General features: G+C 38.2%; 1 protein-coding gene across 1 annotated transcript; it reads left to right on the top strand.

Moving 5' to 3' along the window:
- The first annotated feature begins 5,662 nt into the window (after positions 1 to 5,662).
- LOC138174680 (disintegrin and metalloproteinase domain-containing protein 33-like) lies at positions 5,663 to 24,156 on the top strand. Its single transcript, XM_069105016.1, is given in 4 exon segments — positions 5,663 to 5,797; positions 14,369 to 14,431; positions 21,205 to 23,034; positions 23,036 to 24,156. Coding segments are annotated over 4 exon segments (2,307 nt in total). The 3' UTR covers positions 23,315 to 24,156.
- The last annotated feature ends 318 nt before the right edge of the window (positions 24,157 to 24,474 follow it).

The following is a 24,474-nucleotide window of genomic DNA, read 5'->3' as shown; positions in this document are numbered from 1 at the left end:
TCCTTGGATGCATGAGATTGACATCATCTGGTCAGAGCTGTATCACTGAGAGAAGGCACCATAGCCTTAGCCTTGTCAGAGGTAGAATTATAGGGAGGAGAATCTTAGTGGATTTTTTTTCTTGACCTTTTGCTCAAGTAAACTTTAATCAGGTGTTCACTCCTTTAAAAACCTTTTGGACAATAAGAGCTTTGATCCCTCCATTCAAGGTGAGCGGGACTCTGGAAAAAGATCCAGTGGTGCCTGATCCCCTCCTCCCCACCCATACTGGCGAATTCAAAGTTTCATATCTGAGGCATCTCTTTTTCAAATCTATGCATTTCCCAATTTATCTTAGTGCCAAATAGTCATCAGAATGAATTCAGTTACCTGGACCTATATTCTCAATTGATATTGCACAGTTCTCTTTCCAAGATCCAGGAAAGGGTTAAGTGCTAGTTTTGTTCCAAAGTGTAGCTTTGAAACCTACTTCTCTTTGATCAGTGAAGTGACACCTTTTTCCATTTGTCTTTCTACCTCCTGAGCTTTGGCTGGAGTCCAGAGAGGTAGAAAGATTTTTTTTTTAATTTTTCTGCCAACAACCACTCTTTAAGAGTCTATCAATCTTCCTAGCCCAGGTACAGTGTTTCTTTCTTCCTGGCTATGTTTTGTATCTTACAACGTGGCAGACTCAAGGATTTTTCTAGACACATAAAAAAGCAGACAGATTCTGAAAGACAGACGGACATAGATGAAACACATACAGAGTTCTCAAAGCACCTAGATGAGGAGACATATGACATACACAAAACAATCCTCAGAATGGCTCAGAACAAGGGGATAGGTGCAAAAGAAGATAGAACCAAATGGTGAGATGGAGGGATCAGCATACTCAACAATCCAACCAGCTGATCCCAGAATCCCTGGGACTATACCAAAACTGGGCCACTCCCTGACATCTCAGGTTGCTCAGGGAGATTTGTGTGTTCCCATTGAACACTTAAGCCACCTTCAGACCCAACCCCCAATCAGAGCAGAAGGGAATCCCCCAACAGAATTAGAAGAGAAACCTAACTTACCTCAAGAGGTCTAGATCTACAGATGACCAAATAAGGACAGGTTGGTGTTGGGAGGGCAGGTTAGGTCCCCTTTGACTTGAGTTCTGGAGCCCTGAAAATATTTGAGGGGCCTGCACTACTAGAGGTCTGGGCGAGGAGATGCCCACTGCCTGAGGATAAGACTCTTCCTGGTCAGGTCTCAGGGAGTGCAAAGGGACACTCCTTAATCTCCCTGGGGCCTCCAGAAATGTTGTGCAGAAAATCAGCGAGCCCAGACCTGGGTATGAATTTAATGAATGTGGATTTAATGAGGGCCTGGCTGCCTGGAGTGTAGACTCAAATGAGACAGCCCTGAGCAGGTGCAGATCCAGAGTATTTAAAGACAAAAACCACAAAGTAATGCTCTGATCCATACAAAAGCAGGAAGTTACAGAAGCAGAGTAATGCAATTGGTTAATTCTCAGTTTAAAACCTTATATGGAATACAGTTAAGTTTCAATGTCACAGAACAGGGCTGGACTAATGCCTTGGGAGATTTCCAAGAGATATGCCTTGGGCAGTTATTCTCTTGGCACATATGGGCTTCTCTGTGGAAGGACTTTACTTCTGTGAAGAAGGGAGCACACAATGGTAGGGACTGAGACAAAATGGAGGATGAATTGAAATAGGGTACAACAATATGATACTATTCATTTTGTGAAGTCTTTTCAATGTTCTCAATTGATATATTAGTTAATCAAGACAAAGATGACCAAATCCTTAAAGATGGGCAATTACTTCTTGAAAACTTTATAGATGCTTGTGCAGAAAAGAAAATTCCAATTGTTTTTTTTATTGCAAAAGGGATATGAACACAACTAGTATTTCATTGCAACCTTTGCTAATGATAACATCAGAAATCATGCAAAATTGGTGAACACATATATTTTCATATACAAGTCAACTCACAATTATAAAAGTTACCATGTAAATTGAAATTTTGAAAAGATAGAATTATGCTTAAATAATTACTTCCTGTTAAGCTTAACTTCTAATTTTTATTAAAGGCTTTCCACCTTCTGAATATAAAATACTTATAAAAAGATATAAAATCAGGCAATCTGATCCTTTATATTCCCTATAGGTACCCTGATAGAAGACATGTCAAAATATATGGAGAGTTGGAAATTCGTGTAAAATTAATTTTAAAGGATCATAGAATATGTAAATGATCACAGTTAATCAGTTGAATGCAGTGATTGTGATGTACTTGGGTGTATAAAAATAAGTTGTTGGTTACTGTGTGTATCAGCTCTTAAAGAATTAAATTATGTAATTATATCTCAATAACTGAATAAAAACAATGCAAAAAGGAAAAAAAATAAGAGCTAAATAGACTTGACATGCTGTAATAGAAATGCAAATTTAAAGATCTTCCCTGCCCCTAGGCCCTTTGATATGCTTAAGAGACTCTGAGAACCTTCCTTGATTTGAAAATATACTCTGCCCCCTAATAGGCTGAATGTGGTCACATGGAGCCTGTGGTAGGAGGCTTGGTTTTCATGAATGCCCACACCTTGATTCTGTGTGATGGGGTCAAGAGGGTGGTTACATTCTCTGACCCAGGAAAAGGCTATATAATCCCTGATGTGAGGTTTTTCTTTGGGGTTCACTTTGAGAAGTGTTGTGTGATTTGGCCAGATGAGACTCTGGGCAGCCGTTGAGAGCCCCCCAGCTTTGAAAAAGCCAGATGTTGATGCTTCCCTCTCTGGTAACTGTGATTTTGTATGGATGTAATGGTTAGACAGTTTGGAAACCTGTCTGCTTGATCTGTTTTTCTGTCTTGTAACTTCTGTCTGTATACTCTGAAGTTCAGAGTGCTGACCTTTTCCCCCTGAACTAGGTAAATGATATATGTTTGATTGATTAAAGTAAGCTTGTTAACCCATTTGAGTTGCTTTCCTTTGGAAAAGCAGATCTAAGAACCTGTGTTGGCAGCCACCCTGGGGATGCTGGGGTGCTTACTGCTACACGTGCAAATGTCAAAACTAAAGACAAGCATAAAAAAATAAATGTGAAAGAGAAAACATAAAGGACTTCTTAGGGTTAAACTGTTTACATTTCTATATGAGATGATGGTACATGTAACTGCAAGACATATTTTTTCAGAATTTTTGGATTCTTCCATGTAGGGAATTATAAAATTATCAAAACAAATGCAGAAAAATGTGCTCTTGGTTCACTCATGCATGAATTGGAAGGAGAAAATTTTAGAGAAGCCAATGCTCAATATGGGATGATGCCTCTAGCCAAGGAGAGGATGATGATTTGGGTGATAATAGTGTCCAAGAGAATAAATGACATCATTATGTAAATAAAAATGTAGACAGTTTTAGGAATGAATTCTGGTGTGTAAGGAAAAGAAACATCTAGATTAGGAGAGACTTTCATAGAAGGGAATAAGGTTAGACATTGGTTGTCTGTTGTATGCTGACTGTCTGCCTGAACAAACACACTTCCAAATGAACAAACATTGTTTAAAAAAATAGTTTGAAATTATGAAATAAAGCAAGTATATATAACATAGTAAAAAAAATTCAAAAAGTTTGCACATTAAACTGCAAATCTTTTATGCACAACTTGCTATTCCTTTTAAATATACAAAAAGGTTGTCTTTTTCCCCTACTGACTTAGAGATTCCTTCCATTAAAGACAAGTTTATATGTATGTGTGTGTGTGTGTGTGTATGAGAGAGAGAGAGACAAAGAGAGAGTGAAAGATAGAGAGTAAAATCATTATACACATATTTGTATTTATCAGTTCTTTCTCTTGATGCAGATAGTAGCTTCCTTCATAGGTCCTTTCTATTTAATTTGGGTTTTTATAATACTCAAAATGACTTAGTCACTCAAAGCCTTCCTTAAAACAATATTCTTGATGTATACAATGTTCTCTTGGTTCTGCTCATTTCACTCTTCATTATTTCATGCAAATCTATCCATGTTTTTTTTTCTCAATTCTTGATCAAGTTCATCATTTCTTATAGCGCAGCAGTATTTTGTGATAATCATATACCACAACTTGATCAACCATTTCCCAACTGACAGGTATCCCTACAATTTCCAGTTCTTTGACTCCACAAAGAGAGCTGCTATAAATGTTTTGGAGCAGATAGTTTCTTTTCCTTTCTCTGTAATCATCTTTGGAAACAGACTTAGTAGTGATATTGCTGGAAGTTATGGACAGTTTGATAATTCCTTAGGTATAATTCCTGATTACCCTCCAAAATGATTGGTTCAGTTTATGGTTCTACTAACAGTGAATTTGTTTACTAATTTTTCTACATCCTCTCCCATACTTGTCATTTTCCCCTTCAATCACTTTAGCCAACTTGATAGATATGAAATAGTACAAAGTTGTTTTAATTTTTATTTCTCTAATCAATAATGACATAGAAGATTTTTCAAATGATTATAAATTGTTTTGATTTCTTTATCAGAAAACTTCCTGTTCATATCTTTTGACTATTTATCAACTGGGGAATGACTCATACTGTTATAAATTTGAGATGTGAAACCTTTATCTGAGAAACTGTCTATAAATTCCCCATCCCAATTTCCTGCTTTCTTTCTGATATTGAATACATATGTTTCATTTGTTCAAAGCCTTTTTAATTTAATGTAACTGAAGTTATTCCTTTTACACCTCACACTGTTCTTGATCTCTTATTTATTCATAAAATATTCACCTATCCAGATTTCTGATAGGTACTACATTCCATATTCTTCAAATTTCCTTGAAATATCGCTATTTATGTCTAGGTCATATTCATTTTGACCTTATCTTGTAAATATTGTAATATATTGGTCTATGCCCAATTTCTGCTAGACTGCTGTCCAATTCTCCCAATATTTTCTTTTTACTAAATAATGAATTCTTATCCACAAAACTTAAGCTTTTATACTTGTCAATTACAAAGCCACTGTATTAATTTGCTGCTGTAAATTGTATGCCTACTCTGTTCCACTGATATACCTTTCTATATCTTGGCCAGTGCCAGACAGTTTTGATAACTATTGCCTTACAATATATAAGATCTGATACTGCTAATACCTTTACCTTTACATTTTTTTATTCCTTTGATATTTGTTCCTCCAAATGAATTTTTATACTTTCTAATTCATCAAAAAGTTAAATTATTTGAAATGACATAAAATGTATAAATTAATTTAGGTAAAATTGACAATTTTATTATATTGGCCCTGCCTACTCATGAATAATTAACATTTCTTTAACTATCTAAATGTGATTTATTTTGTATATATATATACATATATATTAATTTTATAATTTTGCTTGTATTGTTCCTGAGTTTGTTTTAGCAGGTGTTTTATACTTTTTTTTAAACTCCCATGTATTTTATTCTGTCTAGAGTTATAATAAAAGGAATATCTCTTACTATCTCTTCTTTTGAAGGGTTTTGTTTATATATAGGAATGCTGATAATTTATGCAGATTTACTTTATATCCTGCTACTTTGCTAAAATAATTGTTTCACTGTGCATATACTTTGATCCAGCAATACCACTATTGGGATACTAGTGTGTATCCCAAAGAGATCATAGAAAAGGGGAAAGGACCCACATATGCAAACATGTGGCACTTCATGTGGAAACAAAGAATTGGAAATTGAAGGGATTCCCGCCAATTTGGGAATGGCTGAACAAGTTGTGGTATATAAATATAAGGATTACTGTTATGCTACAAGAAATGATGAACAGGTAGAAAGACTGACATGAATGTATACTGAGGGAAATGGACAGAACCAGAATATTGTACACAGTAATAGCAACATTGTGCAATGGGGGCGGCCAGGTGGCTCAGCGAGTAAGAGTACTGGCTCCAGTGTCAGGATGACCTGGATCAAATCCGGGCTCAGATACTCAGCACCACACCCAGAAATAACTGGCTGTGTAACCTTGAGCAAGTTACTTAACCCCGATTGCTTTAAAAAAAAAAACAAAACATTGTGCAGTGACCGATTTTGATAGACCTGGACTTAGCTCTTCTCAGCAATACAATGATCTAAGACAGTTCCAGAAGACTCATGGTAAAAAAAAAAATTGCTATCTATATCCAGAAAAACAAACTAAGAAGTCTAAATGCAGATTGAAGCATACTATTTTCTCTTTTTTATGTGTTTTTTCTTTCTCATGTTTTTTATTCCCTTTTGTTCTGATTCTTCTTTCACAACATGACTAATATGGAAACATGTTTAATATGATTGTACGTACATAACCTATAATCAGATAGCTTTTCATCTTGGGTAGGGGAAAGGAGGGAGGTAGAAAAAAATGGAACCATAATCTTATAAAAGTGAATGTTAAGCTATCTTTACCTGTAATTGGAAAAAAATACCATTAAGTGGAAAAAAATTTTAAAAAGGAAAAAAAAAATTTTTCTTACTTAACTTTAGTTGAATCTTTGGAATTTTCCAAGTATATCATCATGTCATCTGCAAAAAGAGATAGCAAGAGATAGCTTTATTACGTCATTACTTATTCTGATAATATCTAATTATTTTTCTTCTTATTGTTATTGCAATAATTTTTAATACAATATTAAATAATATTGGTGACAGTGGGCATCCTTGTTTCACACCTGAGCTTGCTAGCTTATCTCCATTACAAATAATGTTTACTGATCGTTTTAGTTAAATGCTTTTTAAAAATCAATTTAAGGAAAAATTCATTTGCACCTTTACCTTTTTAGTGTTTTTTTTTAAATAGAGTATTGTACTTTATCAAAAGCTCTTTCTGTGTGTACTGATAATATCATATCATTTTAAAAAGTTTTACTATTGATGTCATAAATTGTATTAGTAGCTGTTCATATTTTAAGTCATCCCTGAATTCCTGGTATGAAACTCACTTGGTTATAATGTGTAATATTTGCAATATATTTTCTAATATTTTAGTTAGTATTTTTGCACCCATATTCATTGGGCTATAATTCTCTCTCTCTCTCTCTCTCTCTCTCTCTCTCTCTCTCTCTCTCTCTCTCTCTCTCTCTGCTCTACCTGATTTAGGTATCAGTGTGATATTTGTTTCATAAAAGGAGTTTGTAGTACTCCTTCTTTGTAAATTATTCCAAATAATTTATTTAATATTGGAATTAGTTGATCTTTAAATGCTTGATAGAATTCACTTGTAAATCCATCTAGTCCTGCTCTATTTAGGAAGTTCATTTATGACCTGTTCACTTTCTTTTTCTAGAATAGGTTTACTTATTCTTTTTCCCCTTCTCCTAATCCAGGCAATTTAAAAATTTACAGATATTCATTTATTTTACTTAAGCCACTAAATTTATTGACATATAATTGTTTGAAATAACTTCTTATAATTTCTTAAAATTTCATGTTTGTTAATGGCATTTTCATTCTTTTCATTGTTAGTACTAGTGATTTGGTTTCTCTTTTTTTTTACAAATTAAACATTTGTTTATCTACTTTATTATTTTCCCCCATAAATCCACCTCCTATTTTATTTATTAATTCAAAGGGCTACTTACATTTAATTTTATTAATCTTATCTTTAATTTTTAGTATTTCCAATTTAATGTTTAATTGAGGATTTTTAGTTTTTTTCCCTAGCTTTTTAATTACATATCTAATTCACTGAGCTTACTCTATTTGATTGATATAAGCATTTAGAGATATATGTTTTCCTCAGATTATTACTTTTCTGTATCACACAGGTTTTGATATGTTGTCTCATTATTGTCATTCTCTTTACTGGAGTTTTTCATTTTTCTGTGATTTGTTCTTTATGATTATTTTGTGTAATCTATTTTTTTCATTTAGATTTGATTTGTGTATCTATGGTCCCTTATTAAATATAATTCTTATTGCATTGCGATCTGAGAAGGATACATTTATTATTTCTACTTATCTTTCTGAATAAAAATAAAATTTTTATGTCCTATTATATGGTCAATTTTTGTAAAGATAACATAAACCACTGAGGAACAGGTATATTCCTTTCTATTTCCCTTCAGTTCCTTCCACATAGCTATCATATCTAGCTTATCTAAAATTCTATTTACTTCCTTAACTTTTTTCTTATTTATTTACTTCTGCTAGATTAATCTAGTTCTGGTAGGGAAAGATTAAAGATCTTTACAGTACTACTTTTTGTCTCCACCTATCATTCATTTAACTTTAAAAAAATTAGAAGTTTTACTATTTGGTGCATATAGGTTCAGTATTTTGGGCCCTCCTGTCTTAGAATTAATGTCAGTGGTAACTGTTCACTTTGGAAGAGAAAGCCTGAGGGTCTTTCCCTCCCAGCTTGACTTTTCCACCTTTTTTCTAATTAAAGAGACCTTCCATTGACACTTCTTAAAGAAGCCTATTTAGTGAATGGGTTTTATCTCACTGTAAGTGATTACCTGAAAAGGCCTTAGCCTAAAAGGGCCAGGGTCCCCCATTGCATCCTGGATCATTGTCAGTCATCTTAATGAATATCAAGTCACTGGATCCAGATGACTCTGGAGGAGAAAGTGAGGCTTGTGATCTTGCATAGCCTTCCCTCACTCAAATCAATGTCAACTGCAAGTGTTTTCCTCTTTTGAAAATGAAGGTCAAACACAACAAGAGGTTCAGTATTGATACTGCCTCATTTTATGGTACCATTTATTGAAATGTATTTACTCTATTTATCTTTATTTAGTTAATTCTATATTAGCCTTAACTTTGTCTGAGATCAGGATCACTACCACTCCATTTTTTGCATCAGTTGAAGCATAGTAAATTCTACTCCAACCCACCATTTTAACTCTGTATGTATCTCTTATTATTAAATGTGTTTCTTGTAGACAATATTTTGTTGGATTCTGATTTTTAATCTGTTATATCATTTCCTTTTTGTGAGTCCATCCCATTTACATTCAAAGTTGTAATTACTGTTTGTGAATTTCCCTCCATCCCTTTTTTTACTTGCTATTTCTTTCTAAGCACCTCTTTTTGCCCTATCTTTATTACCTTATCATCTCCCCTTACTCTCCAGTTGCTTATTCTACCCACCTTTTCAAGTCTCTCTCTCAATCTCTCCCCCCATCCTCCTAAATCTTAATCTATACACCTAAAGTACCTCTCTTATCATCTCCCACTACCCTTCTAAAGTTTAATCTACACATCCTTCTAAAAGTTTCTCTCTTGTCATATCCCCTTGTCCTCTCATCTCTTTATAAGTTTGAAGACTTTTATGTCATTTTGATGTATATGGCCTCCCCTCTTTAATCCAGAGAGCAAAATTTTAGCAATACCAGTCCTTCACTCCACCTGCTTCCTCTTTATCAGATCTTCCTTTCATGCCCCATTTTTATGAGATAATGGCTTCTTCTTTTCCTTACCCATTTTTTTAGAATCAACCCATCAAATTCAACTCAGCCCTGATCTTTCTTTCCAACTACACAAGTAATGATGACAGTCTTAGAAATAATGATAACATTTTCATATATAAGAAGAAAACAGCTTGATCTTAATGAGTTCCTTATAATTAGAATTCAATGTTTTCTTGTATTTCTTTTGGATCTTATATATTGGATTTTTCATTGAGTTCTGGTCTTTTTGTCACAAAAACTTATAATTCTTTCTGTTTGTTAAATGTTCATTTATTTCCCACTCAGGATTATATGCAACTTGGATGGCTAAGTTATTTAGTCATAAGCCCAGCTCTCTCACTCTTCTAAATATAACATTTCAATACCTGTGATCTTTTTGTGTAGATGTTGCTAGGTCTTGTGAATTCCTGATTATATCTCTGCAGTATTTTTTTCTTGTTGCTTGCAATGTTTTCTACTTAACTAGTGAGTTTTAAAACATGGCTATTACATTCCTATAAACTTTCCTCCTGGGATCCCTTTGATGTGGTAAAAAGAATTTTTTTTTTTAGTTTTTACTTTATCTTCTTGTTTTAGAACTTCAGGGCAATTTTCCTGAATAATTTCTTATAACATTGTAGTAAAATTTCTTTTTTTTTCTTTTTAATGGTATTTTTTTCAATTAAATGTCAAACAATTTTTAGGATTAATTTTTACAAGATTTTGAGTTCCAATTTTTTTCTCCCTCTCTCCCTGCCATTCCATCTTCCTGAAATGGTAGTCAATTTGATATAGGTTATACATGTGCTATCATGTGAAAATATATTTGCACATTAGTCACAGTTCTGAAAGAAGAAATATATCAAAAAGGAAAACACATACAAAAAGAACAAGGTAAGTGAAAAGACTATTTTTTCCTTAACTATGTAATTCTGTAATTTGGCTACTACATTTCTTGGATTGTTCAATTTGGGATCTCTTTCAGGAGGAGTCTGGTGAATTCTTTTGATAACTATTTTATCTTCTGATTCTAGGACTTCAGGGCAGTTTTCTTTGAAAATCTCTTGGAGAGTGTTGTCCAGACTTCTTTTTTCATTGTGGCTTTCCAGTAGAACAATAATTCTTAGGTAATCTCTCCTGGATCTGTTCTCCAGGTCAGTTGTTTTTCCAGTGAGATATTTTACACTTTCTTCCAATTTTTCAATCTTCATGTTTTGTTTTATTGACTCTTGGTGCATCATAAACTCCTGAGGTTTGATTTGACTGATTATAATTTTTAGTGAATTATTTTCTTTGGTTAGTTTTTGAAGGTCCTTTTTTAGGGAGGTATTTTCTCTAATTAGTTCACAAATTTTAATTTTAAAGAATTTTTTTCTTCAGTGAGACTTTTTTCCAATTTGACCACTGTAGATTTAAATTTATCTTCTACCTCTTTAATTTGGCTTTTAAAACCTTTTTTGGGGATGGAGTCAAATGGCAGAGTAGAAACAGGACCACCTTGCAGCTCCCACTCCCACCTCCTCCAATTCATGTAAAAAATAACTCTAAACAAACGTTGGAGCTACAGGACCCACAAAATGACAGAGAGAAGCTAGCCCCCAGCTGAAGACAGTCTGGCAGGCTGACAGGAAGGGGCCAGCACAGTGCTGAAGGAGCTGAGGCCAGGCATGCACAAGCACAAGGTTTTAGCCTAAGGGTGGACTGACCAGCCTTCAGCTGGAGGACCTTCAGATCACCAGCAGCTGTGGCAGTTCCCAAAATTACCAATCCATAGATACTAAGGAAAATGTGAGAGGTCAGTGCAGTTTGGACTTTGGGAATGTGAAGTTCGGGGTTGCATTCTGGCCTTTGCCCCTGGGGGCGATAAGTGGCTGAGGTGTAGTGGATATGCAGCTTCTGCCATGTGGCTGCTTTGGAGCTCCTGGCCTGCAGATTGTAGGGGGACCAAGCAGCCAGTCTGAGGGGTAATCGCTCTTGCTTTAACCTACTTGGATTTGTATCGCTGTCTTGGATTGAGGCCCTGGGGTGTGTGACCAGTGTGCCAGAGCATGTGGAGGCCTCAGAGAGGGCACCCAACTAATAGCTCCAGCACTTGAGAATACCCCAGTGATTGGGACAAAGCTCCTCTCTCTGGTACCAGCGTTCTACTCTGGCAAAAAGCTCAAAAGCCAAGTAATTGAGTGGCAACATGACAAGCAAAGCAAGCAGAGCAATCAGACTTTGGATTTCTATTTTGGGGAGAAAAAGGATCAAAGCATGGGACAGGAGGAAGATAATGATGTCAGAACTTCTTCACCAAAAGCTTCCAAGAAAAATATGAGCTGATTACAGACTGTAGAGGAGCTTAAAAAGGATTTTGAAAACCACATAAGAGAAGTGGAGGAAAAATTGGGAAGTGAAATGAGAATGATGCAAGAAAATTGAGGCAAAAAATGAGTGTCAATAAACTGAGTGAAGAAAATTACACATTAATAAATAGACTAACTCAAATGGCAAAAGAGAAACAAAAAGGAAATGAGGAGGAGAATGCCTTAAAAAGCCGAATTTGCCAGATGGAAAAAGATCTCAAAAGTTCACTGAAGAGAATCATTCCTTCAGAATTAGATTGGAGCAAATGGAAGCTAGTATGAGAAACAAAGATACTATTTAACAGATCCCAAAAAATGAAAAAAATAGAAGGAAATTTGAAATATCTCATTGGGAAAACCACTGACCTAGAAAATGGATGCAGGAGAGATAATTTAAAAATTATTGGACTACCTGAAAGCCTTGATCAAAATAAGAACCTAGGAATCATCCTTCAAGAAATTCTCAAGGAAAACTGCCCTAATATTTTAGAACCAGAGGGCAAATAGATGTTGAAGGAATCTACTGATCACCTCCTGAAAAAGATCCAAAAAGTAAGCTCACAGGAATATTATAGCTATAATTCCAGAGTTCCCAGATCAAGGAGAAAATATTACAAGCAGCCAGGAAGAAATAATTTGAATATTGTGGAAACACAATCGGGATAACACAGGATCTGACAGCTTCTCCCCTGAGGGATTGAAGGCCTTGGAATATGATATTCCAGAGGTGAAAGGAGCTGGGATTTAAACCAAGAATCACCTGCCAAGCAAAATTGAGTGTCATGTTTCAGGGGAAAATATGTTAATTCAATGGAATGGAGGACTTTCAAGCATTCTTGATGAAAAAACTAGTGTTGAATAGAAAACTTGACATTCAGATAAAGGAAGCAAGAGAAGCATGAGAAGGCAAATTGGGAAAAGATATATATTAGGAACTTATCAAAATTGAACTATTTACATTCCAAATGGAAAAATGATAGTTATTACTTATGAAACTTTTCTCAGTATCAGAATAGTTGAAGGAAATAGAAATGTAAATATATATATATATATATATATATATATATATATGTGAGCATGTATGTATACATACATATATATATATGTCTATATAGAAGGGTATATGGGCATATGAATATATATATATATATATATATATGTGAGTGTGTGTGTGTGTGTGTGTGTGTGTACTGGTATACATAGACAGAGGGCACAGGACCAATTGAAAAGGATACGATCATACTTAAAAGGTGAAATTAAGAGGTGAGAGAGAAATATAATGAGAGGAGACGGGGAGAGACAGAATGGGGTAAATTATCTCATATAGAGGGGAAAGGGAAAAATGTTACAATGGAGGGGAAGAACAGAAAGGTAAGAGGGAATGGGTCAACTTTATTCTCATTGAATTTGGCTTATGGAGGGAATGACACACAGACTAAATAGAGTATCTCACCCTACAGGAGAGTAGGGTGGAAGGGGATGAGAGGGGCGATGATGGAAGGGAGGGCAGGTTGGTGGGGAGGAAAGTTGGAAGCACACAGTTTTGAAAAGGGAAAGGATCAATGTAGAGAATAGAACAAGTGAGGAGTGGGAGAGGCTGGAGGGAAATATAGTCAGTCTTTCACTATATATATATATACTATGGAAATGTTTTGCATAGCTACCCATGTACAATATTGAATTGCTTATCTTCCTAGTAAGGGTGGATGAAAAAGAAGGAAGGGAAAGAATCTGGAATTTAAAGTTTAAAAATCAAATGTTTAAAATAATAATAATTATTATTATTATTTTACATGTAATTGGGAAATAAAATATACAGGCACTGGGGCATAGAAATCCACCGGAAAGTTGGAAAGGGAATGGTGGAAGATATGGGAGAGAGAAGATTGGGGGAGGGGATATTCAGTGGTATTGATTTTTTTGGGGTGGTAGATAGGGGAAAAATGGGGAGAAAATTTGTAACTCATAATCTTGTGGAAATAAATGATGTACAAATTTAAAAAAATTTTTTTAAATCTTTCTTTAACTCTTCCAAGAATGCTTTTTGGGCTTGAGAACAGTTCATATTTCCATCTGTGATCTCAGGTGTGGATACAGGGTCCATGGTATCTCCTAAAAGTGATTTTTCTCATTCACAATAATAGGCTTCTATTATTATCTTTGATCTTACCTTTGCAAGTTGCTTCTGGGCCATTGTATTTGCCTATTTCCTGACCTTTAATGTATATTTCTTCTCCTGGGGTACAGAGGCCTCTGACCCAAGCTTCTCAGGCTGGGAGTTAGGGGTCTGGTTGTTGACTTTGGGTACTGTAGCCTCTGGGTGTCTAGACTGAGGCCATGGCCAGGACTCTCAGTGTTTTCCCTGAGTTACCCTGAGGCTCACAGAGTAAGGTGTGGGGGAGGGGCCTTCTGGACCCTTCAGATTTCTGCCTCTATGCCCCTGGGATACAGCTCAGGCAGGCTCTTGCAGGTCAGGGGAGGTGGGGATTATTGGGACCCCTCCTGCCCTTCACTTCATACTCCTTCCTACCTCAGTTGAACCCTTTCTCTGTGACTCCTGAGCCTATTTCCCCTATTTCAGGATGTTGCTGTTGGTGGGACATTTATCTCTGGCTTTTGTAGGTCAGGGATGGGGAACCGGAGCATTTAGGGTTTACTTGGCCATTTTGGCTTCTGGAAAATCAGGTAAGTTATTTTTAAACTTCCAGGCTGTGGACTGATAGCCCCAGGAAAAGCTGCTGCCTCTGGTGTGGGCCCTGTGCTTTCTCTTACCCAGCTCTGAGGGTGTAATGCCAAGCAAAGGCAACTTCCCAAGGTTCAAAATACCAGCATAGGTGCTCTCCATTTTATTCAGTGAAAAATTAAGAACAGAGAAAATCAAAATATAGCATAATTCAAAATACAGCATTCACCAAGCATAATTAAATAATCTCCAAGTACTACTCCACCCCTGGACATTATAATTCATTTAGTAAACCCCAAAGACCCTCTTCTAAGTACTACTCCACCTCTAGGCTATACATTTCATTTAGTCAACCACAAAGCCCCTATTATCAAATGGAGATTAATTTCCAATCATAAGTAAAGTACATTCATTTGTTAAAACACAGAGCACAAAAAAAGTCAAAAGTTCCCCACTCTTGGATCACAATTGAATCTACCCCAGAGTTACAACAAGCTTAAGCACAATATTTAATACCCAAAGAGAGGTCTTTTCTTCATCTTGACCCAAGGCAAGTTCTCAGCAATCTTTGTTCTTAAATTAGGGGAGCATTTTCTGCTATCTTAAATCCATCTTGAACACTAAATTTAGTTGTAAGTTACTTAAGATTAAAGCCATTTACTTTTGTAGTTCTAGCACTTAAAACAATATTTAGGACACAGTACATACTCAATAGCTGTTATAGAATAAATGAATTTGTGAAATAATGAATGGACGAACATTTTAGTTATGTGTCTATCCGGTGTTAGGAATGAAACAAAAATTACCTAACTATTCACACCTTGGTGTGAGAAAGTCAGGGAAGGAGAAATTTGTAGGAACACATTGGGGAAGAGAGGAGGCAAAGAATATTGAAGAAGAGGAGACAGAGAAGAAGGAGGAGGAGATAATACTTAATATAAAAATCTAAAATCCCAAATCTGGGAGATACATGGTGATATTCAGAATCAGGAAGAGAAGTGCCTAGAAATGAAGAGGTAGATGCTATGGAAAATGACAAATGATGCACATTAAAAGATAGATGGGAATGGCAGTGACAACTGAATAAAAATAGTCTCAAAGGGGTGAAGAAAGGAGAGAAAAAATGTAGCATGAAGCCTGAGTGACCAATGTGACTCAGGAAATAGTCATCTGGTAGGTGGATGAGGCTTAAAGGCAGCAATCAAAAGCTGAATTGGAGAATGTAATTGAGCATAATCAACTTTAATTCAGTGGTTCAAGCTAAAGTAAAAGAAACTCAGGAAAGCAGTTATAAGATCATCACTAACATTCTATTCTCATGACTTGTAAGATGGAAATGCATTGATTCTTATGGATTATTCCAACAGAGATAAATCTCTGTCAAGTCCTTTCAGCCTTGGGAGTGGGGAACTTTTTGTGAGGGCCCTGTAATCTGTTGTCTGAGGATCAATCTGGCTTTATTGGGTAAATCAATAGAAGGTTGCTAACCAGGTGATATATCTTTTTGGCCATAGCTATGCATTAATATGATTTACTAGGTCATGGAGGATGTGTGGATCCTTGGTTGAGGCAGTATCCACACAAAAGAAATCAAGATAGCTTTCGTCAGATCTTTTCTCATAAAGTCATGTCTTTCTTCCCTCAGCAAAAGTATTCCTCCATTACTGAGAACCAAGGACCTCTATAGTGAACCCTGTCTTTTTTCTGTCCTTTATATTTAAAAATCACTTTGATTCCATCTCCATTTTCTATTTTTTTATACCATGTCTAACAAAGAGGGCCATTTTTTCTTGCCAAGACAAGAAGATCATTATCCCTTGGTCCTAATCCTTATTATCTTCTCAGGGAACTTGACACTTTGATCATTTCCTCTCCCTAATCTTCAATCTCTCTTTATCTACTGGCACCTTTCCTCCTACCCAGGTGTTTTCCATCCTTAAAAATCTTTCATTTAGTTCTGCCAAACCCTCAAGCCATCATTTGATATCTCTCTCCTCCCTTCACAATTAAACTTTTAGGAAAAAACATTATCTGGACTTCTTGCCGTCACTTCCTCACCTCCCAGTCACTTCTCAGTCCCTTACCATCTGACTTTCTCCTCCCATCACTCTAATGATAAAATGCTCTTTCTAAGACTGCCAATGAATTACCTTTCACTCTACACTTCCTTCTCTTCTCCCTTCCTCCTTTTTCTCCCTCTTCCATTTTATTCCCGTCTGAAATATATGGTAAACATCAGCAGTCAAAAAATACGAGAAACCTATTAATCAACAAATATTGAATAAATGATTACTATGTGATATCCCTGAAAATGCAAAGAATAAAATAATCACTTTTCTTGAGAAGCTAATATACTGTGGGAGAGAACCAATATTTACAAGTGAAAAATCAATCACTTTGTATGAATTTATGTACTTGTCTCCCATATTGGAATGTAAACTCCTTGAGAGAAGGGATTCTTTCATTCATTGTATTCCTGGATTATATATCTAGTTACCTAGCTAGCTTTGTAACTAAATATCACATATGTGTGTTCCAGAAAATTGTCATACACAACAATTCATTTTCATTCGATAAGCATTTGTTAAGTGCCTATCATGTTCCTGGCACTAGGAATATAAAGTCAAAAACAAAATAATTCCTACCCTCAAGGAGTTTACATTCTAAAACATGATCCAAAATACCACAAATATTATCTACTTAAGGACTAAGCATCATAAAATTTAGAATATTTTTGCTTCTTTACTACATTGTAAGTTTGCCTAATACCCCCCACCACACACATACATGGTGAAAATTCATTTAGCAATTTTAATTAAAAGCATGAAAAGTCAGTGGCATAGAAAATTGGAGGCTTATTGTTGATTTGAATTTTGCCTAATTTGATCCATAAGTTTAAGTATGATTCACATTTTTCCTGCAAAAGAGATACCAGACACTAAGGCTCAGAGCCATTTAATATTGACCTGTTCAACAAGACTTTTGTTCCCTTGGTAGTAAATCTTTTATACAGCTCAACAACATTTGTAACAAACATAATTGAAAAATAAAAGTCGGTCTTCAAAGTCTTAAATTCATTATATTATAGTTTAATGCTAAACACACATATGCATGCACATGTACCCACACATACACATGCACACCACCAGTGATAACAACCACCACAACCAAAACTTTACCCAATGATAGATCCAACTAAAATGCTAAAAATGAAAAACAAGCCCAGTTGCTACCAAAGTTATTTCAGCTGAACTCCTTAACCATGGGCAAGGTATATAACCTCTCTCAATTGATTTCTTCATTTGTAAAATGAGGGTAATAATAGTTTTAATACACTTTGGAAAGGTTTCTTAGGTGGCTTAAGTGAAATAAGGTATGTGTGTATAGAGCTTTATGGATGTTAAAGCACTATGTAAATGTCAGATGAAAGCATCATCAAATATAAGTGAATTTAAATTCTACAAAAAGAGAGAAAGGGGCCTCTGTACCTGCTCCAAGGCACTATTTTTAGAGCTTCAGCTTTTCCATCAAATTTAATTAGAAATAAAATTTGATAGTATCAAACAAGTTAATTATGCCTGCCCCACCCCAATCTTCATAGCATTTACAAAATGCTTTCAAGTTGGCAAAGTGCTTTACAAATATTATCTCATTTATCTTCATGACAGTCCTGTGTCATACATAATTTTCTATTTTATAGTTGAGGAAACTGAGACAGACAAGTTAAGTGACGTGCCTATTGGATTGGAACTCAAGTCTTTCTGACTCCATATCTACCTGTTCATTTACTTTACTACCTAGGTGCCTAAGAAAATTTCAACATCTGAAGTACTAATTTAAAAAAGAATTTTGCCTAACAAGTTGGAAAAGTGTTCCACAAAAATATGCAAATAAGGGAGTATCAGAGTGTTAACATCTTAGAACAGATATTGATTGTGACTGAAGTTGAAAACAGTAATGAAACCCTAATGTAGCCCTTTTGAGTGATGGCAGTGGAACTTGTCATGAATTGGAAGTGACTCCTTGATATCAATTGTTTTTTTCTTCCTTTCCCTTTTGCTTTGGGATATAGTGACACAGATCTCTGTCTTTCTGGGATCTTTCTGACTTTCAGAATGAACTTCTACATTACCTTGTCTCCTTGGAGTTCTCAGCTCTTTTCATAACTCAGCTAGGGTGCCATCTATTAGAGTTCTTTTGGTCTTTTCTGGTCCCCTAGAATATTGATGCTCTTTTCTCTATTTCTTAGTTTTTGTGAATATTATATAGTTTCTTATGTAAATAAATGCCATATCTCCCAATAGTACTAAGCTCTTTGAGGGTAGAGTCTTTTATCTTTGGTTTTGCATCCCTTGAACCTAACGTAGTATTTGGAACATAGTTGATTAATAATAAATACTCATTGATTTACATTCTTATTGACTCTCCAATCAGATTTAGTCATAGATTTGCTTCCTCAACTAGACTACCTGCTTTTACTTGGGCTTGTAAATAAGCCTGTCTTACTTCTAGACCTAAATTTGGATCACAGGTAAATTTTTAAAATGTTATGGAATCAACCTTCAGGGTAACTATAATTCCTACTATTTGACCTTTAAATATTGTCTTGATCTGCTTCCAGAATATAATCCCTAAATTTTACATTTGTCCCCCTTCCAATAAATCTGGTATTTCTGCCACTTATTTCTGTCATTCAGTTTGTCAAATGTCATATTTCATGGTAGAATAGCAATGAAAATCAACAACATCCTCATCTGTGTGTGCTTTGTGAGCATCCATGGGGGTCCCTCGACCAATTTGACCCATGAAATTTTTTCAATGTTATCAAATGTAAGAAGACTTAGAAGGCAGATATTTAACAATTAGTCTGTATCATGTATGGACACCTTGTCCAAATTTGTCTCTTCTAGAGCTTCTCTTAATCCAAAATCTTCCTCTTCTTTCATATCCAAACTTTCTTATCAAGATCTCTGAGTTCTGACTGCCTGAACAAAAGGATGAGAAAGCTTAAATACATTGGGGCCGCTAAGTGATGCAATGAATAGAATGCCGGCCCTGGAGTCAGGAGGACCTGAGTTTGGATCTGGCATCAGACACTTAGTGCGCGCGCACGCACACACACACACACACACACACACACACACACACACACACACACACCTAGCTGTGTGACCTTGGGCAAGTTACTTAACCCCAACTGCTCTCCAAAAAGCAAAAAAAAAAAAAAAAGAAGTTCCCTTTGCTTTTTGGTTTCTCACATTTCTCACTTTAGCAGTGATTTTGTAATAAAAATGCTTTTTCCATTATTTGATTTTCTTCATATTTCAAAAGCTTTTCACAGTTAACTAGCTAGTCAGTCAATAAATACTTATTGAGTGCCTACTAGGTGCCAGACACTATGCTAAATGTTGGGGATACAAAATAAGCAAAAGATAGTCCCTGCCTTCCAGGAGCTCACAATTTATCGGCCATCTTCTCCTGTATAATTTTACCTCCCTTGTATTCCATAACACTGATTTCATTTTGTTCTTCTCTTACCTATCAACTATTCTTTTTCATTCTATTGTCTTCAGCATCTGTAAGCTGCCTTCTTTGCATGAATGTCCCCCAGACTTCTGTCCTAAACCATTTTCTTTTATTTCTCTCTATATCATCTCTTTTGGAGATCCCATGAATCCTAACGCTTAATTAATGCTTATTCACTGATTTTTATTTCTTTAATGAATTTCAATCCCATATATTATCAAGTAGACTGCTGTATTTGGTTGTCCCATAGCAATCATATGGAACTTATTATTTTTACTCTCTTAACTGACCTCTCTTTCAAACTCAAAAAATATAATCACTCAGAGTTATCTTTGACGCTTTCCTCTTCCTCACTACCTTCTATATCCAATTAAGAAATAAATCTTATAGATTCTACCTTTTCAATATTTCTTATTATCTTCTCTTTCCTTTACTAAGTTGACCACTATTATAAGTCAGCCATATATAACATTTCTCATTAAATTATTATTGTAACAACTTATTCCCCCTTTACAATCCCTCTCATGTCCAATCCAACCTTCACATATCTCCCAAAATGATTTCCTCAAGTACAGGTTTGACCTTGCCCACTAATAATAAGTGGATTCCTATTTTCAAATTTCCAAAATTAAATCTAAAATCTTAGCCAAACATTTAAATTCCCTCACAATGTACCTGCAGCATACCTCACCAGCATTGCTTTATATTTTTCAACCTCATTCATTCTATAATATCTACAAATTTGCCTACTCACTGGATTTGGCATCTTGTCTCTAATTTCACATATACCACATTCCATTCTTGGAATTCACATTTATTTCAACTCTCTCTTTTATAATCCATAGCCCCTTTTTTGAGACCCAGCTCAAGAGCTTTCTCTGTAGCTTTCTCAGTTCAGCTTAGTGGTTAATTCTTTCTCCAACCTCAAATTAAGTCATATTGCCTCTGTTGTACTTATATCTCTTCCCAGTAAGATGTTAGCAGCTACATTTTATTTTTTTGTCTTCATATTTTTAACACCTAGCCCACAGCTTTGCAATAAAAAATGCCTAATATGTTTGGTGAGTTGAATTATGGGCGTAAATTGAATATTCATGGGTAAGTTCCAAATATTGTGATGGCACAATATTGAACATGAATTTAGTCATTCTCGAGGGCGAGTCTGGGGGCGGTCCTGGAGCGGGGTGGTGTTCTGGGGCATCTGGCCTCCCCCTTCCCGCCTCTGAAGGTCCCCATCCATGTCCTCTAGTATCTGAGGCAGCAGAGAGATCTGGGTCGTACCAAGCAGCGACTTCTCGAGATAGCCAACTACGTAGACAAGTTTTACAGATCCCTCAACATCAAGGTGGCGCTGACCGGCTTGGAAGTGTGGACAGAGCGAGACCAGAGTCGAGTCACAGGAGATGCCAATACCACGCTCTGGGCCTTCCTGCAGTGGCGCCGGGGGTTACGGGCCCGCAGGCCCCACAACACAGCCCAGCTCCTCACGGGCAAAACTTTTCAGGGCACCACCATTGGCATGGCACCCTTGGAGGGCATGTGCAGTGCGGAGAACTCTGGGGGAGTGAGTACGGACCACTCAGAGTTGCCCATTGGTGCAGCAGCTACCATGGCCCATGAGATTGGCCACAGCTTTGGGATGAGCCATGATGCAGATGGCTGCTGTGAAGAAGCCTTGCCTGAGGAGGGGGGTTGTGTGATGGCAGCAGCCACTGGACATCCGTTTCCACGAGTGTTCAGTGCTTGTAGCCGCCAGCAGCTGCTCCACTTTTTCCAAAAAGGAGGGGGAATGTGCCTCTTCAACCCTCCTGACCCTCGGTTACTGGTATTGGGAGGTCGCTGTGGGAACGGCTTCTTGGAAGATGGGGAGGAATGCGATTGTGGGGACATTGAGGAGTGCACTGACCCCTGCTGTCATGCCCACAACTGCACACTTCGGGGGGGAGCCCAGTGTGCCCAAGGGGACTGCTGTGCCCATTGTTCGCTGAAGCCAGCTGGGACATTGTGCTGAGAAGGAGCTGGGGACTGTGACATTCCTGAGTTCTGCACTGGAGCCTCTCCCCACTGTCCAGCCAATGTCTACCTCCTTGATGGCTCCCCGTGTGCTGGGGGCACTGCCTACTGCCGAGATGGCATGTGTCCCACCCATGAGGGGCAGTACCAACAACTCTGGGGGCCTGGTGCCCACCCAGCCCCTGATGCCTGTTTCCAGGATGTGAACTCGGCTGGGGATCCCTATGGAAACTGTGGTCAGGACAGTGAAGGTCACTATGTCCCGTGTAATCGGAGGGATGCCAAGTGTGGGAAGCTTCAGTGTCAGAGTGGGGCAGATAAGCCCCGGGGGCCACACACAGTTTCCATGGAGACCACCATCCGTCTGGGTGGCAGAGAGGTGACCTGCCGAGGAGCCTTCATGTACCGTGTGCCCAGAACTGACTCCTCTGCCGACTTGCCAGACCCTGGTCTTGTGCTTCCTGGTACTAAGTGTGGAGATGGCATGGTGTGTCATGATCGAAGATGCCAGAATGCCTCCTTCCCTGACCTTCAGAGGTGCCTGGACACATGTCATGGCCATGGGGTCTGTAACAGCAATAGGAACTGCCACTGTGACCCAGGCTGGGCCCCCCCAACCTGTGAGAAGCCAGGGTTGGGCGTCAGTGTGGATAGTAGTCCCGTGCAGTATGACAACCATGATGCCACTCTTTTGGCCCTGCTTCTTGTATTCATGCTGTTACTGCTTCCCAGTGCTAGGCTGGTTCTCTACTACTACCGTTTCCCAAACTCCCTGTTGCACCAGGGCCTTCAAGGGCTGAGGAAAGGACAAGAAAGCTGCCGGTACCGCACAAGGGTCACCGGAAGTTCCAGGAGTGGGGCCCAATCGGGCTTAAGTTTGCAGAACCTGCCCCAACGTCTGCCTAATCGCCCTGCCCCAGGGGTGTCTCCGAAGGGAGTGAGGGGGTCTCTCTCCCGGAAACCCGGACCCTCCCAACCAGTCAACGTGGTTCAGCCCCTGCGCCCCACCCCTTCCAAACCCCGAGACTCACGACCTGCACGCCCACCACCTCCCCTGAGTCACTCCCCCGCGGCCTGGCTTCCTCCGAAGGGACCCAGGGGATCGAGGGGATGGAGAAGATGGAACCCGCCGCCTGTTGCCCCCCAAGAGACCCCTTCCTGTCAGCCCGGCCCGGGGCCCTAAGACCCAGCTGAAGAAGGATCCCCCTCGCCGGCCCCTGCCTGGGGACCCCGTCCTGGTCAAACAGCCGCCCCGAGGTCCCAGCCTCCTGGTCATGGTGCCGCCCAGTCCTGCTAGGTCCCCTCGGCCTAGTCCCGGGAGAGGCCCCCTAACTTTTAAGAAATGACCAGACCAAGTCCTCCCAGGAGCTGCTGTCCTGAAGGCAAGGGCAGAAGACTCTGCCTTCCCCAGGTGTGGGGGACCGTGGAGTACGGGTAATTCACACCTCCCTTCGTGCCTCAGTTTCTTTTCCTGAGATCACCTTACAGACCCACGCCTTGGCCTGAAGATGCCTTAACTAACTGCCTGGGGACGGGAAGGAGGGGAGGAGGAGAGGAGCAGGCTTAGAACATTCGGGTTCCTGCCACTCCCGCCTCGCCCACCCTTCTGCTTGTGTGATCCCGGGCCGGTCACAGCCTCTTGGTCCTGGGTCTGAGGGACAGAACCATACTTGTCACCAACCTACCTCAGAAACGGCCCCGGAGCCAGCCCAGCGGCCAGAAAGGTGAAGAGGCCTGAGACTGAAGAGCTTGGGTGTGGTGTAGGGTGGGAGAGGCTTTAAGGATACACTGGTGTTTGCAACACAGACGTTTACATGGATTTGACTGTTTCCCCTTTTTACCATCTGCCATAGTTATAGAAGGAGAAGCTAAGACTCTGGGGTTTTCCACCCAGTTTTCCTTCTGCGGTCGTCCCTAGTCTGGGCCTCAGTTTTCCTACTTGTTCACTTGGAAAATAACATTCTCCTCTCACTGATGGAAGTCGGGAAGAGGGGAATAAGAGGGGCGTTTGCACCAAGTCAGACACCAGGGGGCGGTGTGGACCCACTGCCATACCTATGTCGGATCAATTTCTGAGCTTGGAGGGATCATTTAGAAATTTTACTGAGGAACTGAAGTCCAGGAAGTGGTGGGACTTACCCAAGGTCGCCCGGTTAATAAATAGCAGAACTGGAAAAAAAAAAAAGAATTTAGTCATTCTCTCTAAAATTGCAAATTATAGTTCATGCGTGCATGGCCAATCTATTAAGCCTAGTCCATGTGCACACATAAATTCACCAAAGGGTATGCATAAAGCATAATAAATAAAGTAAATAAGTGGTGCAGATGGATCTGGAGTCAAAAGAGACCTACGTTCAAGTTCAACCTTAGACACTTATTAGCTATTTCATCCTGGCCAAGACACAACCTCTCTCTGCCTCACTTTCCTCAATTGTAAAATGAAGATAGTAATGGCATCTACCTACCAGAGTTGTAGTGAGGATCAAACACCTCATTTGTAAACTTC

Source organism: Petaurus breviceps, unplaced genomic scaffold, assembly GCF_028583685.1.
Source record: "Petaurus breviceps papuanus isolate PSGF00001 unplaced genomic scaffold, PetGlider_PUasm1.0 76, whole genome shotgun sequence".
Classification (NCBI taxonomy): domain Eukaryota; kingdom Metazoa; phylum Chordata; class Mammalia; order Diprotodontia; family Petauridae; genus Petaurus; species Petaurus breviceps.
Note: the sequence above shows the minus strand (reverse complement) of the source record. Positions and strands in the feature narration are given on the sequence as shown.